This window comes from Ostrea edulis, chromosome 1 (assembly GCF_947568905.1).
Source record: "Ostrea edulis chromosome 1, xbOstEdul1.1, whole genome shotgun sequence".
NCBI classification, from domain to species: domain Eukaryota; kingdom Metazoa; phylum Mollusca; class Bivalvia; order Ostreida; family Ostreidae; genus Ostrea; species Ostrea edulis.
The window spans coordinates 43,217,527-43,237,188 of record NC_079164.1 but is presented as its reverse complement, the minus strand read 5'-3'; the positions used below and the strand labels follow the sequence as shown (position 1 = coordinate 43,237,188).

The 19,662-nt window shown below is 36.1% G+C and overlaps 1 protein-coding gene across 1 annotated transcript; it reads right to left on the bottom strand.

The window, feature by feature from the left end:
• Positions 1 to 10,839: 10,839 nt before the first annotated feature.
• Positions 10,840 to 14,353, bottom strand: LOC125653185 (neuronal acetylcholine receptor subunit alpha-4-like). Its single transcript, XM_048882568.2, has 2 exons — positions 13,299 to 14,353; positions 10,840 to 10,846 (listed from the first exon to the last, which is right to left on the bottom strand). The coding sequence occupies exons 1-2, from the start codon at positions 14,351 to 14,353 to the stop codon at positions 10,840 to 10,842; spliced, it is 1,062 nt and encodes a 353-aa protein (XP_048738525.2).
• Between the last annotated feature and the right edge of the window lie 5,309 nt (positions 14,354 to 19,662).

Below are 19,662 nucleotides of genomic sequence, written 5' to 3'. Positions count from 1 at the left end.
GTATCCAATTCTATAGAATAAGAACCCTTGTAATGATTCAGATATTTTTATTTCATGATGAGTAACAATGATTTATTCTAGTCAAATGTATGTTCTAGTCAGAAGGACATTTTGTTTAAATTTACTGTATTTCCATAGCTTAGGGGGAAAGATGTTTTGGATTCATGTTCATTCATTCATTTACTGTTTGATCAGCTGTTTGTGTACTGTTGTGTATGACGTCACGTTTTCTGTGTTCTTGAATAAATGGTAGATTAGACTACACGTGTTTTCATGGTGCTCGACTAAACATAGTGTGTCCTGCGGGATATTAGTCCCGAAAAAACAGTTCTAGTTTCTCCTTTAGAATAAAATCTACTTTATAATGATATAAAAAAAAAAGCCAACTAGTAAAGCAGCACAATTAGTTATGGGAATTTCAACAATTCTTGGAAGGTTTCATCAATGAGGAATTCCAGTAGCTCTTTAATCGTGCATGAATGAAAATAAAATCACTGATAAGTACTGTTAACATTATTGTAAACTGTTTTAGTATGTGTCTCTGGTACACCTCGATTTGTCACTAAACACGCCGCCCCCTCGTGATCGCACGTATGGAGAATTAGATGACAAAATTGACAACAACCTAAACAACAATGACATTGGGATCTCACTAATTTTTATAAATATTGATAAATATTAACATAATAAAATAGAAAAATAAGGTGGCACCTTAAAAGTTTTGCCACAGAACACAAATATAGTAGCAGGTACAAAATAATCTATAAAAACTGATAAATATATATTATTACTACAGTAACTTGATCCGAAGAGTCGGATCACGTCGAGTTGACAGGCGCGGATCATCAGATCACACGAGACGCGAAGCGTCGAGTTTGATCTGATGGACCATCTTCGGATCAAGTTACTGTAGTAATGATAAATTTATTATATACCCCCTTCTGCATTTCAAATCCACATTTATAAGATACTAAATGCAATCCAAATTATCAAAAATACAGACATACAGTGAATTTATATTTTGTGTACGCAGTTTTGTTTGTGACGCGGCCAATATTTTCCACAAGAAACCTTGCGTTGATACACTGTGACGGCATCAGTTTCAGAGGATACTGATATGGAATCAGAAAACCACAGTGTGGTGATCCGGAAAACCGGATCACACGCTGTGGAATCCACAGTATCAAAGAACAATACATTGATGGGTATATAATAAACAGTAAGATGAAATGGCACACATTACATTTTGATGAAGGTGGTAAGATTGGGGTGGTGGAGGGAATTTTTTTTCTCTATAATCACATAAAAATTAATGCTTCCTTTCACTTGGACAGCTACAAACAAAGACATGATCACGTGACACTTAATCATTATTTCATTGGCTGCTGATGAGGGTGGATAAAGATACATCTTTGAATCAGCTAAAATGATTGGTTATGATTACTGATGCATAACGTGTAAAATAGATACATGTCCTTCACTTGTGATCAAGAAACTAAACTAAATGATTACATAACACAGACTACATAACATGATACATGTATGCACAGCATATAGTCATGAGTAGACAAATTAGCCAAGTGTTAAAATGATCACATAAAACATTATTTGAAAAATAATATTTCATTATGCTCTCCATTTTTATAAGAATATAAAATACTATTCGAAGAAACCGGTTTTCTCATGTCCCGCAGCTTTGTTATTTTTCTTGGCAATTAATAATAGAATACATATTGTTGGTTGAAAATTGTCATTTATTAATGGCGATTGAAGAAGTTGACAACTTATTTACAACCCCTATAATAGGGAGATCCCCGAGTATCAAAACTACAACTCAGACAACCTAAACAAGAATGACATTGGGATCTCCCTAATTTTTATAAATCTTGATAAATATAAGGCGAAATAAAATAATATGTGTGTTTCCGGTCACCCGACCGACCTGAAAATAATTGCGCCGACCTGAAACATTTTTTCGCCAATTTTTGGGGTACGTTTTGGTTCCTTGCGATCGTGGTATCGTTGCAGTTATATGTTAGATCTCATAACTTGATCCCGAAAGCGCTTTAAAGAAGCAGACTTTAAATCCTAATTGTAAAACGGAATCGCGATCCTGATTTTTTCCAAACGATTTTTTACCTCATTGGTCTGGTAAAATCAAGAGAAATTCGAATGAAAAAAACCACGATGACTTGCTTAACAGCAGCAAGCTCGGTTATCGCTATCAAAATAGCGAAATGTCACCATATTGACGTCAAAAACATATCGTGCTTTCCTGACAAGACGACGTTAACAGACGTTTATACATGTACCACGTATCACCCAAACTCCCCCGAATGGCAGAAGGAACACAGTTTGACAATCAAGTGTGGAAAGGATACGGACACCCCAGAAACATGTTTTGAAGTTGACGGGAATTTGTCTGTCGGTGAAATCATTCATGGGTTTGGCATGAAAGTTCTCCGTTTCTCATGCTCAAAACGTGAACCTACAGGAAACAATCTTCCCGATTTGATGAAAAAATCGGCGGAGGTGGCAACCACAAAAGCCATTGATGCATTTCAGCTTATGATGGCAAAAGGTCGAGAGGTTCCCGAAAAAAGGAAAGCAAGGTAAGATATCTATCTCTGTGTAAAGAATATGTTCCTTTAGGATAAGGGGAACTGGCCAAATTCTTTGCATTTTCTTTCTTACGATAGCCCAAACTTCTGGTCTATATTTTAAATGTACATGCATAATGCATGTGTATACAGTACTTTTATTATGCTACATATACAATGTACACTTATTTATGTGTAGTAGCAATGCTGCCCAATTTTTTAATGAAGTTTACTATCACAAACCAGAAACATCTCCCTGTTCTGATAGGGTGGTCAAGGGTTATTTTTGTGCAGCGAGTACTTTACCCTTTTATTTTTGTGTTTTAATCTTTAATTCTCCCATTAATGGTGCTTCACATTTTTAGATTAATATTAGATAATTGAATTTTTCGTGTAACAATATAGAGGTTTTTTTATTTCGCATGTTTCCATTCTTAGATCCCCTTAACCATCCTCTTTTAAGTTTTATTGTATTACAGGTCAGACATATCAGTTCCTGACATCAAATACATTTGGAACATTCCAAGTATACATTGAAAAGTATTCATATCAAAATAATACATTTAAAAAATGCATACAGCATTACAGTAATATATTAATTTTAGAAAAAAATACTGAAATGTAACAGCTGGGTGTACATGTACCTTTTAGTATTCATGAATACATGTACATGTTTGTGGGTTTTTTTCTTTCTTTTAGTGCCAGGGTAAAATCTGGACTGACAAGGAAAGATGAGCTATATAATCAGCTGGTTGATGATTTTAGAAATAGAAAGGTGGATTTTCCCAAGTCTGTAGCCCAAATAGATGGCTCCTATTTCATCCAGGTATATTAAAGCAAGAATGTGTTTTATACAAAACATTTCTCTGGCAAGGATTAATGGATGCAATTTGTCAGTAAAAAATATATTTTTCTTCAGTTTGTAGTGCATATTTTCTTTTGTGTCAATATCAATTTACATACTATGTGTGATTTCAATGTTACAATTCCAAATGTAACATTGAAATCACACATATGTACATATTGATATTAAAACAAAGGTTTGTTTTTTTCAATGCACTACCTACCATTACATTTAGAGTTTCTTGGATGCAATTTTTGTCCGGCGATACTTTTTATATTTACATGTAAAAAGGGCATTTAATGTATTTATAAGTAAAACATTTTTGACATGACTCATTGAATATGTACTTAAGCGTTTATATGTAGATACAAACAAACAGTGTGTATACACATTTTTTTATATCATATTGTGTTTTAGGATTTTCCCTGGGTAAGTTTAAGTGTGTATTTCTTATATATGGTATATGGTGCTTCATTAACTCTACTCCTCAATCCTTTTGTATCACATATTCACACATATATGAAGCTTTATATGCCATGTACACAAAGTAGTCTATTATACATTGTGTTTGCATATATAAAATTTGTTTTCTTGTAGCCTTCAATAGTATTGTCTATAAATTAGCTGATAGAACTTAGTGACAAATTTATTTGATATTTAATACATAATAAATGAAGTATTTAAGTCCCTTATTTGTGAAAACACAATGCTAGATTTTAAAAAAACTTTTCTCCTTTTTAAATGTTTATCATGTTTAAAATAAGGGATGATTTTGTTTGAAATTAAATGCTACTTGGGCAGCAAATTCTTTACTTTTATTTTGTAATACATGTAATTTAAAAAGTTTCAAAAACAGCAAAAGACAGTTTTCTGTAAATTTTTCTACAGCACATTCAATTTTGAACATAACATTTATAAATATTCAGACATTTAATACTGGTACCCAGTCTCAGATATGTATCTACAACAAATATTTTTAAACTGATTATATTAAATTTCAAGAGATTTTTTTAATCTCGTAGACTTTTTCAGCTGGATGCAGTCAGTATGTATGAATTGTCAGATCAAATTTCTGTTTTAATTAAGTTGACTATTAACCATAGGAATTAAATGAAATTGCTTTTTTTTTTTAGATTTCCTTTCTATTTTGTATTCCATTGGTTTGTTTTCCAGGTACTTTGTAACGTACTGTGGTATATTACCAACCAACATACGGTGATTCAAGATGCAAGTTTGAGGGAAAAAAATGTCCTTCCTATTCCCTATTGTTATGATGAATACTCTGGCTACAATGATGTTAAAAGAAAAAAGATCAAAGAAGCACCTCTAAGTTCAGCAACACTACGTTCCCACAGCCAGTCAATTTATAGGTATAAGTTTCAACTGAATGTAGAGGTTTTTTTTCCTAATTATAATGCAATGGTTGTGTATAGGGCAAGCATTGTGATTGGTCAAAATTTATTGTCAAATGCACCATTGAGGGTTTGAAGCAATGATGTCGTATATTTTTCAACTAATTTTTAGGACTTTATAGTCTTTGATTGCATAAGAAAAGCAATAATAGTACATTATTGTGTCGCCTGCGTTACACGCAGTGGCGACATATAGGGATCACTATCCGTCGTCCTGCGTCGTCGTCTGGCGTCGTCGTCGTCACAAAAAATTTCTGTCACAGTTTTCTCAAGAACCACATGGGGCAACTAACTCCCTGATATTTGGCACAGAGCATCAGTGTGGCCAACTGTATTGTCTAAGACATTTTTGAATCTGTCGCTTATCAACTTCCTGTTTGCCGGGACTTAGAATTTTGTACAGCAAAAAAAATTTTTGCTGAAGATTTTATTTTATGATTAACTGAAGGACAGTATTTTTATGTACAAAAGGACAGTATTTGTAATTCCCATACTGAAGGACAGTATATGTGATTTCAGAACAGCACTAATTATGATTTTTCTTGAGAAACAGTAAATTGGATATATAAAAAGACAACAAGACTAAGCAGTAAACCCAACAGATATTACCATTGTCTTGAAGAGCACAGTAACAGGTTGATACATATTTTCAAACATATGTTTTCATTCAGTCTACATTTAACAAGAGGCCCAAGGGCCTAGAATCGCTCTTCTGATAAATTGTACAACCCCACCATTTCTATTCTTAGCCTCTTAGTATTCTAAATCTTTAGTTAAATCCTAAGAATTCAAAAAAAGTAGGTCAATGTGACCTACTTTTTGGTTTACACATTTTGAGAACCCAAGAAATATCAACTGACAAAGTTTGATGATTTTAAGCCAATTAGTATCTGAATATTGAAATATAGCTGTCAAATTCCAATCGTAGGTCATGGTGACCTACTTTTTGGTCAGCGAACTCCGAACATGCAAGACCCATCAACTGACAAAGTTTGATGACTGTAGGTCAAATAGTATCTGAAATATATAAATATAGCCGTCAAATTCCAAAAGTAGGTCAAGGTGACCTACTTTTTCGTCAACACCCTTCAAACATGCAAGACCCAACAACTGACAAAGTTTGATGACTGTAGGTCAAATAGTATCTGAAATATATAAATATAGCCGTCCAATTCCAAAAGTAGGTTAAGGTGACCTACTTTTTGGTCGACACCCTTTGAACATGCAAGACGCATCAACTGACAAAGTTTGATGACTGTAGGTCAAATAGTATCTGAAATATATAAATATAGCCGTCCAATTCCAAAAGTAGGTCAAGTTGACCTACTTTTTGGTCGACACCCTTTGAACATGCAAGACGCATCAACTGACAAAGTTTGATGACTGTAGGTCAAATAGTATCTGAAATATATAAATATAGCCGTCCAATTCCAAAAGTAGGTCAAGTTGACCTACTTTTTGGTCGAAACCCTTCGAACATGCAAGACCCAACAACTGACAAAGTTTGATGACTGTAGATCAAATAGTATCTGAAATATATAAATATAGCCGTCAAATTCCAAAAGTAGGTCAAGGTGACCTACTTTTTGGTCGACACACTCCGTAGACTCAAGATGCATCAACTGTCAAAGTTTGATGATTGTAGGTCAATTAGTGACTGAAATATATAAATATAACTGTCAAATGCCAAAAGTAGGTCACAGTGACCTACTTTTTGGTCGATACACTCCGAAGACTCAAGATGCATCAACTGACAAAGTTTGATGATTGTAGGTCAAATAGTGTCTGAAATATAGTAATTTAGCTGTCAAATACCAAAAGTAGGTCACGGTGACCTACTTTTTGGTCGAAACAACCCGAAGACTGAAGACGCATCAACTGACAAAGGTTGATGATCCTAGGTTTTACAGTGCCTAAAATATGCATCTAAAATTGAAAATGTGAAATTTGAATATCTGCAAAATTCAAAAAGTAGGTCACTGTGACCTACTTTTTTATAAATATGTTTCAAGGCCTCAAGATGCATCAACTTACAAGATTTGATGATTCTAAACCTCTCGGTATTTGAAATAACAACTTAAAATATATCTATAAATGATAAGCCATAAAATTCAGAAAGTTGGTCACGGTGACCTATTTTTCAGTTGACGCATTTCAAGGTCCCATGATCCACCAACTGACAAGTTTTGATGATCATAGGCTTCAAAGTGTCCAAGATATGCATCAAAATTTATTTTAAAATAAATACCTGCAAAATTCAAAAAGTAGGTCACCGTGACCTACTTTTGAGACAACTTGACACAAGGTCCTAAGATGCATCAACTGTCAAAATTTGATGATCCTAGTCCTTATAATGAACAAAATATCAAAGATTTAAGGAAATATAAATTTAGGTCAACTTTGAAGTGACCTTGAGACCACGCCCTTTGCCCCAGGGTAATGCCTTGAACAATTTTTAATCTACAACATATCCTCATCCTTATGTGTAAGTTTGGTGATAATCTGCCCAGTGGTTCTTGAGAAGAAGATTTTTTAGCAACCACTACTTTTGTTTGTATTTTCCTGATTATCTCCCCTTGTTAAAGGGTCACATCCCTCTATTTAGTATGTATGAAAGCCCTTGGGCCAATGATACCCTGTAACAAATTTGAAAAAAAATTGGCCAAGGGGTTCTTGAGTTATAGCCCTTTTTCTAAAAAGTTTACGCACACCGAACAATTGGCCATAGCATTAGCTCTTTGAGCCTTCGGCTCAGAAGAGCTAATAAATGTCTTAATTTCAAACAGATTCTCCCACAAATTCCATTGCATAATAATGTCTCATCTTTCAATTTCAATTAAGTTATCGTTAAAGAATGTTTAGTAATTCTCTAAACCTTTAAAAGGAGTATTAAACTGACAAAAACCATTTGAATAATTTACTTTTTCAACATTATACGTGATATATTACATATAGAATGAACTAGCAGGCGACACATGTCTTCCGGGGAAGACTTAATACTGCGTTTGAACATTTGAGGGTGTCAATCGTGCTTTGAATATTGCATGCTAACATTTAAGTCACTTTCTACATGAAATATTTTGTTTCTACACAATTAAGAAAGATGTATGGGCTCTGTTGTTCAAAACTTATACTGTTACAATGTATATTAAAACTATTTTTTGCATTTCTACTTTCAGTATTTTGATGAAACTTTATGTTGGGAGTTCTACAGAATGGGAACAGGAAAAAGAAAACATCAAGGGCCTTGCAAAATGTCTGGATTCTTACGCAGACTATTTAGATGAACAGAATTCCAAGATGAAAGCAAACCAAGCATTAGACCACCCAGTTCGAACCATCGATGAACACGCAACAATAGAGCACAGAAAAAAGGCAATCTATGGAGTGAAACCACAGTACAAACTCTTAGATGATGTGATAGGATCAACAGATGAGATGAAACCAGTTCTTTTTGATGAATTAGAGCATTTAGAAAAACCGTTTGAAACCAGTCAACAGAGATGGACATTCTTTAATAACATTCAACTTTGTTCACCAATTGACATTATAAGGTTTAATCCAGGGGGTTCGATTGTTACATCAGTCTGTATTGTGAAGGTTAAATCTGGTAGAACTGAACCTGAAATTCTAATTGATGGTGCCAGGCTTATTCAAAGAGTAAAGCCTCATCTAAAGGAATTCCATACTAGACAACAGAAGATTCAGTTTCGAGAAAGATTGAAAAATGTGACTCATGTTCTGCCTTCCGTTGCAGATATGATTTACAAAGAATTGACATATGATGCAGCAGCGGCTTCTCATCCTGACACAGCAGAAAGATTACGATTAATTTTTCTAGGCCAAACAGATTTGATTACAGATTTGAATCCTGGTCGCCCAGGAGGCACATATGACAAGTTTTTTGAGCAATTAGAAGATATAGTCAATGAAGTGATTGCTGTAGATGATCGACGTCACAATATAGCTCATCTCTCTGAATGGTTGTCCCTGAAAGAATTAATTGCCAAAGCTAAAGAAAGATGTCCAGATGACACACCAGTTCCATCAAAAAGTCTTGTAAGACTACAGTTTGCACCACTGAATCCGTACACACATGCCGCAATGAAGTTCACATCAAAGATAAGGGTTCAGTACAAAATTCAGAGACGGCAGCTAAGAGCATCTCATCCAGATGAACATTTTTGCGCTACCCAGATCAGATACTTTCGTGAAAAGGCTGTTGAGTTAGGTGAGAAAGCCTCCGTTTTCTTTTGCGATGACAAATCGAAAGTGCCTCTTGGTGAACCTGGGTGTCCAGTCTCTACTGGTGTGCGTGGAAAAAAGTCTTTAGCACCAGAAACTACTACCTTGGCTGCAAAAGATCATGACATGAATATTGCCTCCCTCACTCCATCTGTATATCTGAATTGTGAAGTGCCCAAAGCCGTTGACAAGTCATTTGTAAGAGGAGTTGTTACCACGATAACAAATGATTCTGTATTTCAGACATCTAATCCATTCCGGCATGCTGCAACCATTATCAAAGTTCTAGAAAATCAAGCTGAAAAACCAAAGATACTGATGAAATTTACTGATGGGGGAACGGATCAGCGTAATACGCTAGAGGCAGAGTGTGCCTCAATTTGTACATTTCTAGAAATGAACCTAGGCATGCTTATTCTTGCTAGATGTGCCCCTAGGCAAAGTTGGATTAATCCGGCGGAACGGATTATGTCGATCCTGAACTTAGGACTGCAAAATTGCTCATTGGAAAGAATTAAATGCGAGAAGGAAGTAGAAAAAGAGATAAGAAAATGCGGATCTATGGCTAACATCCGTGTACACTGTATATGCAGAGAAACACCCAGAAATAACAGAAAAATGGACCGCAAGTATCGAGAAGGCACAGTCCACAATAAGAAATAGATTTCTACGACTTTCATTGAAAGACAAACCAATGCAGGCTCTTGACCCAATCCGGCTTGAAGATATTGATATATTAAAGTGGCACCTCAGAGAACATTTCCCAGATTTAGACCTGGAAAAGTTACAAAAAGTTCACACCAAGAAGTCAGAGTCTTATGTAAGATGGATAGAAAAGCATTGTAGGCAAAGGAATTATTCCTTTCAGATTCGGAAATGTGAGGACATTAGTTGTTGTCCTCCATCAACTCTTGCTAAAGAAGACTTGGAGTGGCTACCAGATCCTCAAGATGACAATAGCAACCCAGGACATTTCATGTTGTACTCAGATCTGAAAGAGAAAGACACTGTGGAGAGCTATCCATCCATGAAACCACAAAGGCCTAAAGTGGCAAATAACAGAAGAGTTCAGCAAAGTAAAAGTAAGAAGAAAGCACCACAGGATGATGAAACAGAACTACAAAATGACGAAGATGAGAATGACTTTGAAGAAGAGTTTGCAGAGGAAAAGTTCGGAGATGCTCAGCTATGTACAGCCCAACATGCAAGAACAACGGTTGAATGTATAGAATGCAGACAACCAAGAGTAGTGTATGCAAAACATGTCCTTACTGACAGACAGAATATATCTCTTGTAATTATCCTGAGCGAGATGGAATATAGTTGTGGGGCCCCTATAACACCCCCTAATCACATGCTTCATGGAACAGCAATGACCCGTGCAAATCTTGTGTGTGCCACTACAATAGAAATTCCATTTTACAGTGCGGAAAAAGGCAGGCTTGACCTCTGTTGCCAATGTGGCGATGAAGGAGCTGAAGTGTCAGTCGATCTTAAAAAACAGTACAAAACCGTACTTCCAATGTGCCAGGAATGCGAACAAAAAGGAAAGAAAACTGTAGTTGCCCGTCCGTATGGAAAGAAAAATTAAAAACTTGTTGACAAATATTTAATAACTGACATGAATTGTAAACTGTGAAAATTTACAATATGAGAAATTTCAGTATAAAATTTAAAATGACAAATTAATATTTATCTTTATATACAGATAAAAAACATCATACTAAGAACAAAATTACTAGTTTCTACAACAGATCAAATACTGGATTGTTACATATAATACAAAAAGTTATCTGACATCAGTGTATTAAGACATCTTGAGATGAACTGTATTTTAAACGAACTTGGCATTAATTCCACTTTTGGTAATCATACTTATACTCCAACTGCCCTTTCAAAAGACGAAATTCTTCAAAACCATGCTTCAGTTTTAGACACATTTAATATTCCAGTCAATGGGTCGAATGAATATGAGTTACCGTATCTATACTGGATTCCTAAACTACATAAAAACCCTTACAAAGATACATTGCTGGATCCAGTAAGTGCTCTACCAAGCCCCTATCTTTGCTCCTCACGAAAATGTTAACAGCTGTGAAGGAGAAACTTCAAACTTACTGTGCGACTACATATGCCAGAAGTGGTGTTAATCAAATGTGGATTCTAAAAAATTATAAAGAACCTTTAGTAAACTTGAAATCACAGAATTTTTCCCAAATCAATAGCATTAAAACCTATGACTTTTCAACACTATACACGACCATTCCTCACGATAAATTAAAGACTAGACTTTTTGACATCATAGACAGTTACTTCTTCAACAAAAACGGAAAACGGAAATATTCATATCTAGTGATCAGTCATTCAAAAACTTACTTTGTTAAACACCACTCTGATTCCACGCACAAGTACTCTGAAGTTGAAATAAAAAATATGCTAGAGTTCCTCATTGACAATATCTTCGTGGTCTTTGGTGATCAGGTCTTCCAACAGTCTGTTGGAATTCCCATGGGCACAAATTCTGCTCCTTTGTTAGCTGACCTGTTTTTATATTCATATGAAGCAGAATTTATTCAAAAACTTTTACGTGAGAAGAAAACATCTCTCGCTGTGACCTTCAATTCGACTTTTAGATATATCGATGACGTTTTGTCTATTAACAATGATAGCTTTCATTCATATGTCGATTTGATATATCCCTGTGAGCTCGAAATAAAGGACACCACAGAGTCGTCCACTTCTGCTTCATACTTAGATATTTTATTGAAAGTAGACATTAACGGCAAACTAACAACTCAACTGTATGACAAACGGGATGATTTCAGCTTCTCCATCGTCAACTTCCCACATTTATGTAGCAATATTCCATTATCACCTGCATATGGTGTTTATATATCTCAACTGATTCGATATGCAAGAGCTTGTTCTGGGTATAGTCAGTTTTTAAATCGAGGTAAGCTACTGACAAACAAGTTGATGGTACAGGGATTTCAACAGTCTCGATTGAAGTCAGCATTTCGCAAATTCTATGGTCGTTATAACGATCTAGTTCGTCAATACAACCTCGCATTGGGTCAAATGCTGTCTGACGTGTTTCATACCGATTGTTAAGCCGTTCTTGGCACACTGATTTTGACTGCGGATAACTCCGTTTACCTGATCAGGATATGGGGCTCACGGCGGGTGTGACTGGTCAACAGAGGATGCTTACTCCTCCTAGCCACCTGATCCCACCTCTGGTGTGTCCAGGGGTCCGTGTTTGCCCAACTATCTATTTTGTATTGCTTGTAGGAGTTATGAGATTGATCACTGTTCGTTATCTTCACCTTGCATGTATAAGACAAGGTGTTTGTCTTTTCTGAAGACTTTTACTTAACATATAAAATTATCTCAAGATGTCTTGGGACACTGCTGATCATTTGCTATGCAAACATGATGATCCGGGAGGGAACTTGAACCATTTAAAAAACATTGTACCAAAAAAATGTTTCTGTAAAATAAAAACTTTTTCCGACCTACCTACCTGCTTTCAAAATTTTTAGGTGATAGGAAACACATATTATTATTTTTTTTTTTTTTGGCCTAAACATAATAAAATAGAAAAATAAGGTGGCACCTTAAAATTTTTGCCATAAAATCCAATACATGTATTTAATTTCCCTGATTTTCGAGGGGAAAAAAAGTAAGTTCACTGGGGGCCATCAGGGAAACTCAAACACCCACAACCACACATATTTGAATTAGTTAACCGCCGTAAAATGGCCGAAATATTGCGATAAACCTCAATCGATTAAACAACACGGAATTTTACAACCTATTACCACCGTTTCGACCGAGTAACCGATTCAAAATTGCCATCCCTACTAAAAACATGGATATTTCCGAGTTCCATTTTTATTGAAACTTGACATTTACATTCAACTATGGTATAGGAAATATTCGGTTAATGAACAATTTTGTGATAAAACCTAAATCTTACATACCATATTAAACCTGTCTCTTAAAAGAGGTCCAAAAAGAATTGCTTCTGATCCAATTACACATGATACACAATTTTGTAGAATAATTTCAAGCATTTTTGTTCACTGCGCGATTGTTCGGCGCATCACAGTCATACCTAACACTAAATATAAAACTGTTGAAATAGTAGCGAGAACAGTGAAAACGCAAAAATATCGCTCTAATTGCAAGGCGAACCGTTTACAGTCTCCATGATCGCATTGCTTATATTCCCGGTGTGTTGGCGAATGTTTCCCAATGGACTCCTTGTTTCCTAAGTCAACTGGTGGTACACTTTCCTTCAGATATACTTTGATTACAATGGTCTCCAAAACGATTGTCATTCCACTTATGATCAACTGTCCTCCCACGTAGTTACCGAAAACTGACAAGTTCTCAGAGGACTTGGGCATGGAGTCACTGATGAGGGTAACAAAAACGGCAAATGTGAGAAATATCGCCAAGGTCATTCCCATCTTTTCTCCTGATTCTACTGGTAACAGGAAGGTCATGAGGTTTAAGATGGACAAAATGAAAATCGGAACAAATACGTTAATTATAACGTAATTAGGACGACGTTTTAGAACAATACTGAGGCGTGCGGTTCTAAAGGGCCACTTTGGAATACCGACATCCACCCTGAATGTGCGAGATGTTGAAACTACATCCCATTCATCATTTGTGTCCATGTATGCTAAAATAATATCTGTTTCGTTCTTCAAATATCCAAAATCGTGAGCTAAGGTTGAATACGGGTAAAACACGTATGTGCAGATTTGTTCGTCAAAAGGATAAGCAGACATATCTAGTTTACACTGCATAGTGCTCTCTAATGGTTTGTTGTAGAATACATAACCTTTATACCATACAAATGCCATTCCCTTTTCGTCAAAGTTCAAACATTTTTGATCGGTAAGTTCGTTGATGATACATATTCCTGGTATCCATACTTGATTTATATTGACGCGGAGTCCTGTTATTCCACTGTAATTATTGGGGTTCCACTTCAGGCTTTCGTCTCTCCAATGATATCCAATCCACAGAGAAGTAGACAGCGTTTGTGTCTTTTCGTCTACGTCTCGTATAGCAATAAGGGTCAACTGCACCCCCACCAAGACGTCATCGGTGTAATTCTCCACTGGCTTAATTTGTGAGTTGTATCCCTTGAAAAGATAATCTAACAACTCTTTTTCCAAATGTGCACCGAAAGATAACCCAATGTATAGGAAAATGATGAAAACTGCGTGTTTCATTCTTCAAATTATTTGCTTGCGCCGAGCGCCAATGGTTACAAATGCTTTGGTGAAACACTCGGAGTTGGTATTTATTTTACCGGATAATGAAACAATAAGTGCGGTTTGAATCACTTATCAGTTATGTGACTTATTAAAGCAATTTGTGCGATCCTGACTACATCAATTTAAATATTACTACTGCTGTCTCATTATCTCTTACAATGTAGAATAACGATGGATATTTGTATGTTGAAATGTATTGGATTTTATTTGAAAATCACTTGCTATGATAGTCATGCTTTTACAGATCGATATCCTTACAAAATTGGCGTTTGTTACCATGCATGTTAGAATGGTCATTCCTGCATGATTATATTTATCTAGTTTATCGCCTATATATTACAATTGGCGCACGAAGCAAACCTCGAAAAACAAATACAAGATTCTATCTTACCTTTGGGCATTGTAAAACCCTATAAACACATTCTGAAATACCGCCTTGGACTTATGGCTTCAAAATAAGAGGGAATATAGGACCCCCCATAAATGAGGACAAATATAGGATTTAAAAAAAGGAAAATAGGACCTTTGTAGGACAAAAATATTGTCAAAAATTTGACAGACGGACACACATTCACTCAGTACCCATTTATTTCAAATTAAATCTTTGATCTTCACTTTTCATATAGGGCTCACAGCGGGTGTGACCGTCGACAGGAGATGCTTACTCCTCCTATGCGCCTGATCCCACCTCCGGTGTGTGCAGGGGTTCGTGTTTGCCCAACAATCTATTTTGTATTGCTTACAGGAGTTATGAGATTGGTCACTGTTCGTTATCTTCACCTTTCATCTATGTCAATGTCTTTCAATTGGACCCTTGGCAACAGTTAACTGTACTGTTATATGTCACTTATAGATTTCATGGAATCCACACATGTAAAGTATTTCTTGTGTGTATTGTGTTTATCTTGCAAATACATCATATTTTCATTTTAAGACAAACTCCTGCGAAAGAAAATGGCTCACAGCCACGAATTGCCAATTTCTTTCAACATTTTGCTATTCTTTGGTTTAGTTAAATCATTATCGATGTGAAAATAAATTGTTCATAAATGTGTATCTGATTTTGGCTTTTCTCATTTACTTAAAGCCTTGGCTTGTTATCTGAATTTCCAAACTTATGGTGTTTAGAACTACCAATGCAAGGGTCTTTTCTAGTCAGTAAAATTGTATCTTACAAGTATCATTTTTAACAAAATTAAAGCAAAAGGTTGGCATAGCCTTTAAGAATAACTTTCACAAGAATAAATGCAGGATTTCAATTCCTTGCTCATAAATATACTACAGGACAACACACACACACATATTGTTTAAAGTCAGTATTACATGCCCTTAATAACAATGTAGTTTGCCAATACAACCGATCATTGGGTCAAATGCTGTCTAATGTGTTTCCTACCGATTGTTAGACCGTCCTTGGCACACCGATTTTAACGACGAACAAGCATTCTGAGAGTATTTCATAGAAATACATAGTCCCCTACCGGAGACAAAAATTATTGGACCGCAACAATATTAGAAGTTTATTATGAGACTAAGGTTATGGTACAGTGTAAAGGGGAGAAATTAGGAAATAAGGATAGGAATGGTTGGAACTACTATTCAGGTACAAAAACTAGACCAGGAAAACTTCAAAATTGATCTGTAACTTCTTATGGCAAAGCAATCATTATGATGTACTAATTTGTAAACACAACAACAAAAACTAGGTAGGAAAATTGACAATTTATACTATTTTTAGTCCAAGGGCCATATCTAAAATGAAAAAGCAACGGACCGAAACCATTTTTGAACTAGATCTGTAACTTGTCATGGCAAAGCAATATCAAATGAATATCTACAAGGACAAAATACTCCGGGAAACTGATAATTCATGTTATTTTTTTAAGTCCAGGGGCCATAACTTAGTGAAAAATCAACAGACAGTAACCAGATTTAATCTTGATCAGTAACTTGTTTATAGCAAAGCAATGTACCAAATATTAAATGAATATCTGTAAAAACAAAGAAAAAAATCCGGAAAACTTATAATTCATGTTATTTTGCTTACCCCTCCTAGGCACCTGATCCCACCTCTGGTGTGTCCAGGGGTCCATGTTTGCCCAACTATCTATTTTGTATTGCTTATAGGAGTTGTGAGATTGATCACTGTTCGTTATCTTCACCTTGCATCTGTAACTTGTCATGGCAAAGCAATGTACCAAATATCAAATGAATATCTACAAGCACAAAATACTCTGGGAAACTTATAATTCATGTTATTTTTCTAAGTCCAAGGGCCATAACTTAGTGAAAAATCAACGGACCGAACCCAAAGTCGAACTTGATATGTAACTTGTTATGACAAAGTAGTGTACCAAATATCAAATGAATATCTGCAAGCACAAGAAAAGAAGTCCGGGAAACTGATAATTTATGGTATTTTTCTAAGTCCAAGGACCATAACATAGTGAAAAATCAACGAACCAATACCAAACTCGAACTTGATCTGTAACTTGTTATGGCAAAGCGATGTGCCAAATATCAAATGAATATCTGCAAGCACATAAAAAAGTCCGGAAAACTGATTTGCAGGACGGACGGACGGACAGACAGACGGACGGACGGCGCCCAAACCTAAAGTCTCCTTCGACGGTAGGGGACTAATAACTCCGTTTACCTGATCAGGATATAGGGCTCACGGTGGGTGTGACCTGTCGACAGGGGATGTTTACTAGCCCAAGACACCAGATCCCACCTCTGGTATATCAAGGGGTTTAGGTTTGCCCAACTCTCTATTTGGAATCGCTTATAGGAGTTATGAGATTGATCACACTGTTCGTTATCTTCACCTTTCTGAATACAAGAAATCCTGTTGTTTTCAAACAAAAACTATCTGAAATAAAACAATCCAAACATTCTACAATTGATATTTATACAGATAGGTCAAAAGACCAAAAAGAAAGTCGCTGCTGTTTCAGTAATCACAGATGACGTTTTTAATGCATGACTTCCGAATGAGGAAACTGAAGCAAAGGCTATTCAAATTGCCTTTGGGTAAAATTCCTAATGACAGGGGAACTCCTACCCTCACAACCAAACATATTTCAGTTAGTTAACCGCCGTAAAATGGGTGAAATAATGGCGTAAAACTATGAACAATCAATTAACAAACCTCACATATAGACTGACGAGAAGTCAATGGGACGGATGAATTTGAAATGTATTTTCGACGCTGTATTCCAAAACTTCACAAAAACCAAACAAAGATGCATTGCAGGTTCCAGTAAATGTTCTACCAAGTCCTTATTTTCACTCCTCGTAAAAATATTAAAAGTGCCATGAGAGAGTAACTCTAGACAAATTGTGTCACAGCACATACCAGAAGTTGTGTAAGTCAATGTGAATTCTTAAAGCTTCCAACTAGGTTTTAGTAAATTTGAAATCACTAACATTCCAAAATTGTGATTTTACGCACAAGTACTTCTACAAGTACTTCTGTTGCTGAATTTCATCGTTGACAATAAGTATGTAGGGTCTGAAGATTTAGTCCTGCATCAGCCTCTTTCGAAGCTCATGGGGCACAAATTGTTCTCCTTTAATCCAATATTTCATTACCTTTTTGCACCGAAAATTATCTTAAAGTAGTTGTTTCATGTTGAACCTAAACTAAACATGTTAGAAACTTTTTATTTGGCAATATGGAGGTCAGTAGGAACCTGTGCACAAAGTTTCATGAAAATCTGAGAGATAGCATGTGTCGACCTCCGCATGATATCATAATGAACACCTTAAATGCTCCACAAATTATTTCTGCTTTTCTTGTTATTTTGTCATAATGACAGGTTTTAATCTGAGTGGCTCTTGAATTCTCTCTCTCTCTCTCTCTCTCTCTCTCTCTCTCTCTCTCTCTCTCTCTCTCTCTCTCTTCTCTCTCTCTCTCTCTCTCTCTCTCTCATTTAAAAAGCGTTCCATTTTAGTTTTTAAGGCAAGAACCGCTGCGCAAACGCTTCTTTAACATTCGATGGTACATTAACCATACTAATACCACCCTAGTGGCCAAACACTTTAATAAGCCGTATCATTACACCAACAGTACTACAGCTAATTGTCCCCACGCACAACCGCCGCGGTGGTCGAGAGATTAGAGCGTTCGCCCCGCATGCGGAAGGCCGGAGTTCAAATTCCGGCCGCGACAGACTTATATGTAAGTCGTTAAAACAGGTAGTGACAGTTCCATCGCCAAATGTTCAGCATCAGGTAGGAATGTCACGGGTCCTCGGAGATGACCTTAAATGCGTATGTCCCGTGTCGCAGTAGATGTGGCACGCTAAAGAACCCTCACTGCTCAATGGCCATAAGCGCCGAACATAGGCCTAAATTTGAAGTCCGTCTTGGTGACGTCTCCATATGAGTGAAAAATTCTCGAGCGAGACGTTAAGCAAGATACAAATAATCAATCCCCACGCACAAATTTGAAATCTCTTCCGTGTGTAATCTGAACAAGTTAGTTGAGTATATCGATCAGAGAGAGAGAGCATAGGCGCCTGGGTCAAGGATATTGCACTATAACCTATATGTAAACAATGGAGGAAATTCGAACCACGAATAAATATTTCTCTCTGATCTATGGTGTCTCTTTATACATTTTTTCATGTTCCCGGAAGCTTAAATACACGTGTCATTATCACAAAACACTAATTTATCCACGTTTTAAAAAAAAGTCTTATCCCACTGATTCATAATATATAACAAGGCTTGCAACTCAATCTACCCCTTTCCGTACCCCATGACAGATATTTGTCGATTAAAAGTTATTTACACTGCTTACCAGCCAGTTTCTGGGCCCCATTCACTCCCAGTAATTCTTCTTTAATAATTAAAATCCTCTAATAACAGCTGTCTATCCGTTGTATATTTTTTAATAATTTTTTTCTGTCCAGAGTCATCTCATTCAAATCTCTAATCACGGAAGTGCGTAAACAGTACAAAACTCGAAACGGAATAAGGGATATCCGAATTAATCTCGAGTTCCGAAAGATGTTATGGCTATGTAAACCCCAGAGGATATCGATAGTATTGGCGCTATTTGTTATTTGGTAATGCAGACGTGAGTGCCCCCCCCCCCCCCCCCCCCCCCCCCTATTTTCAACAGTAGTAGTGAGTAGTGTATATGGTGAATTTAATGAGAGGGACGTATGCTTTAATGTCATCAAATAGCAGTAAAACTTCCACACACGGATTACGAAAGTGAAGATTAAAGAACTTTTTTTTATATATTGGGGGGG

Coding starts and splice junctions, on each gene's coding strand:
- LOC125653185 (XM_048882568.2), bottom strand. CDS start 14,353: ATGAAACACGCAGTTTTCATCATTTTCCTATACATTGGGTTATCTTTC.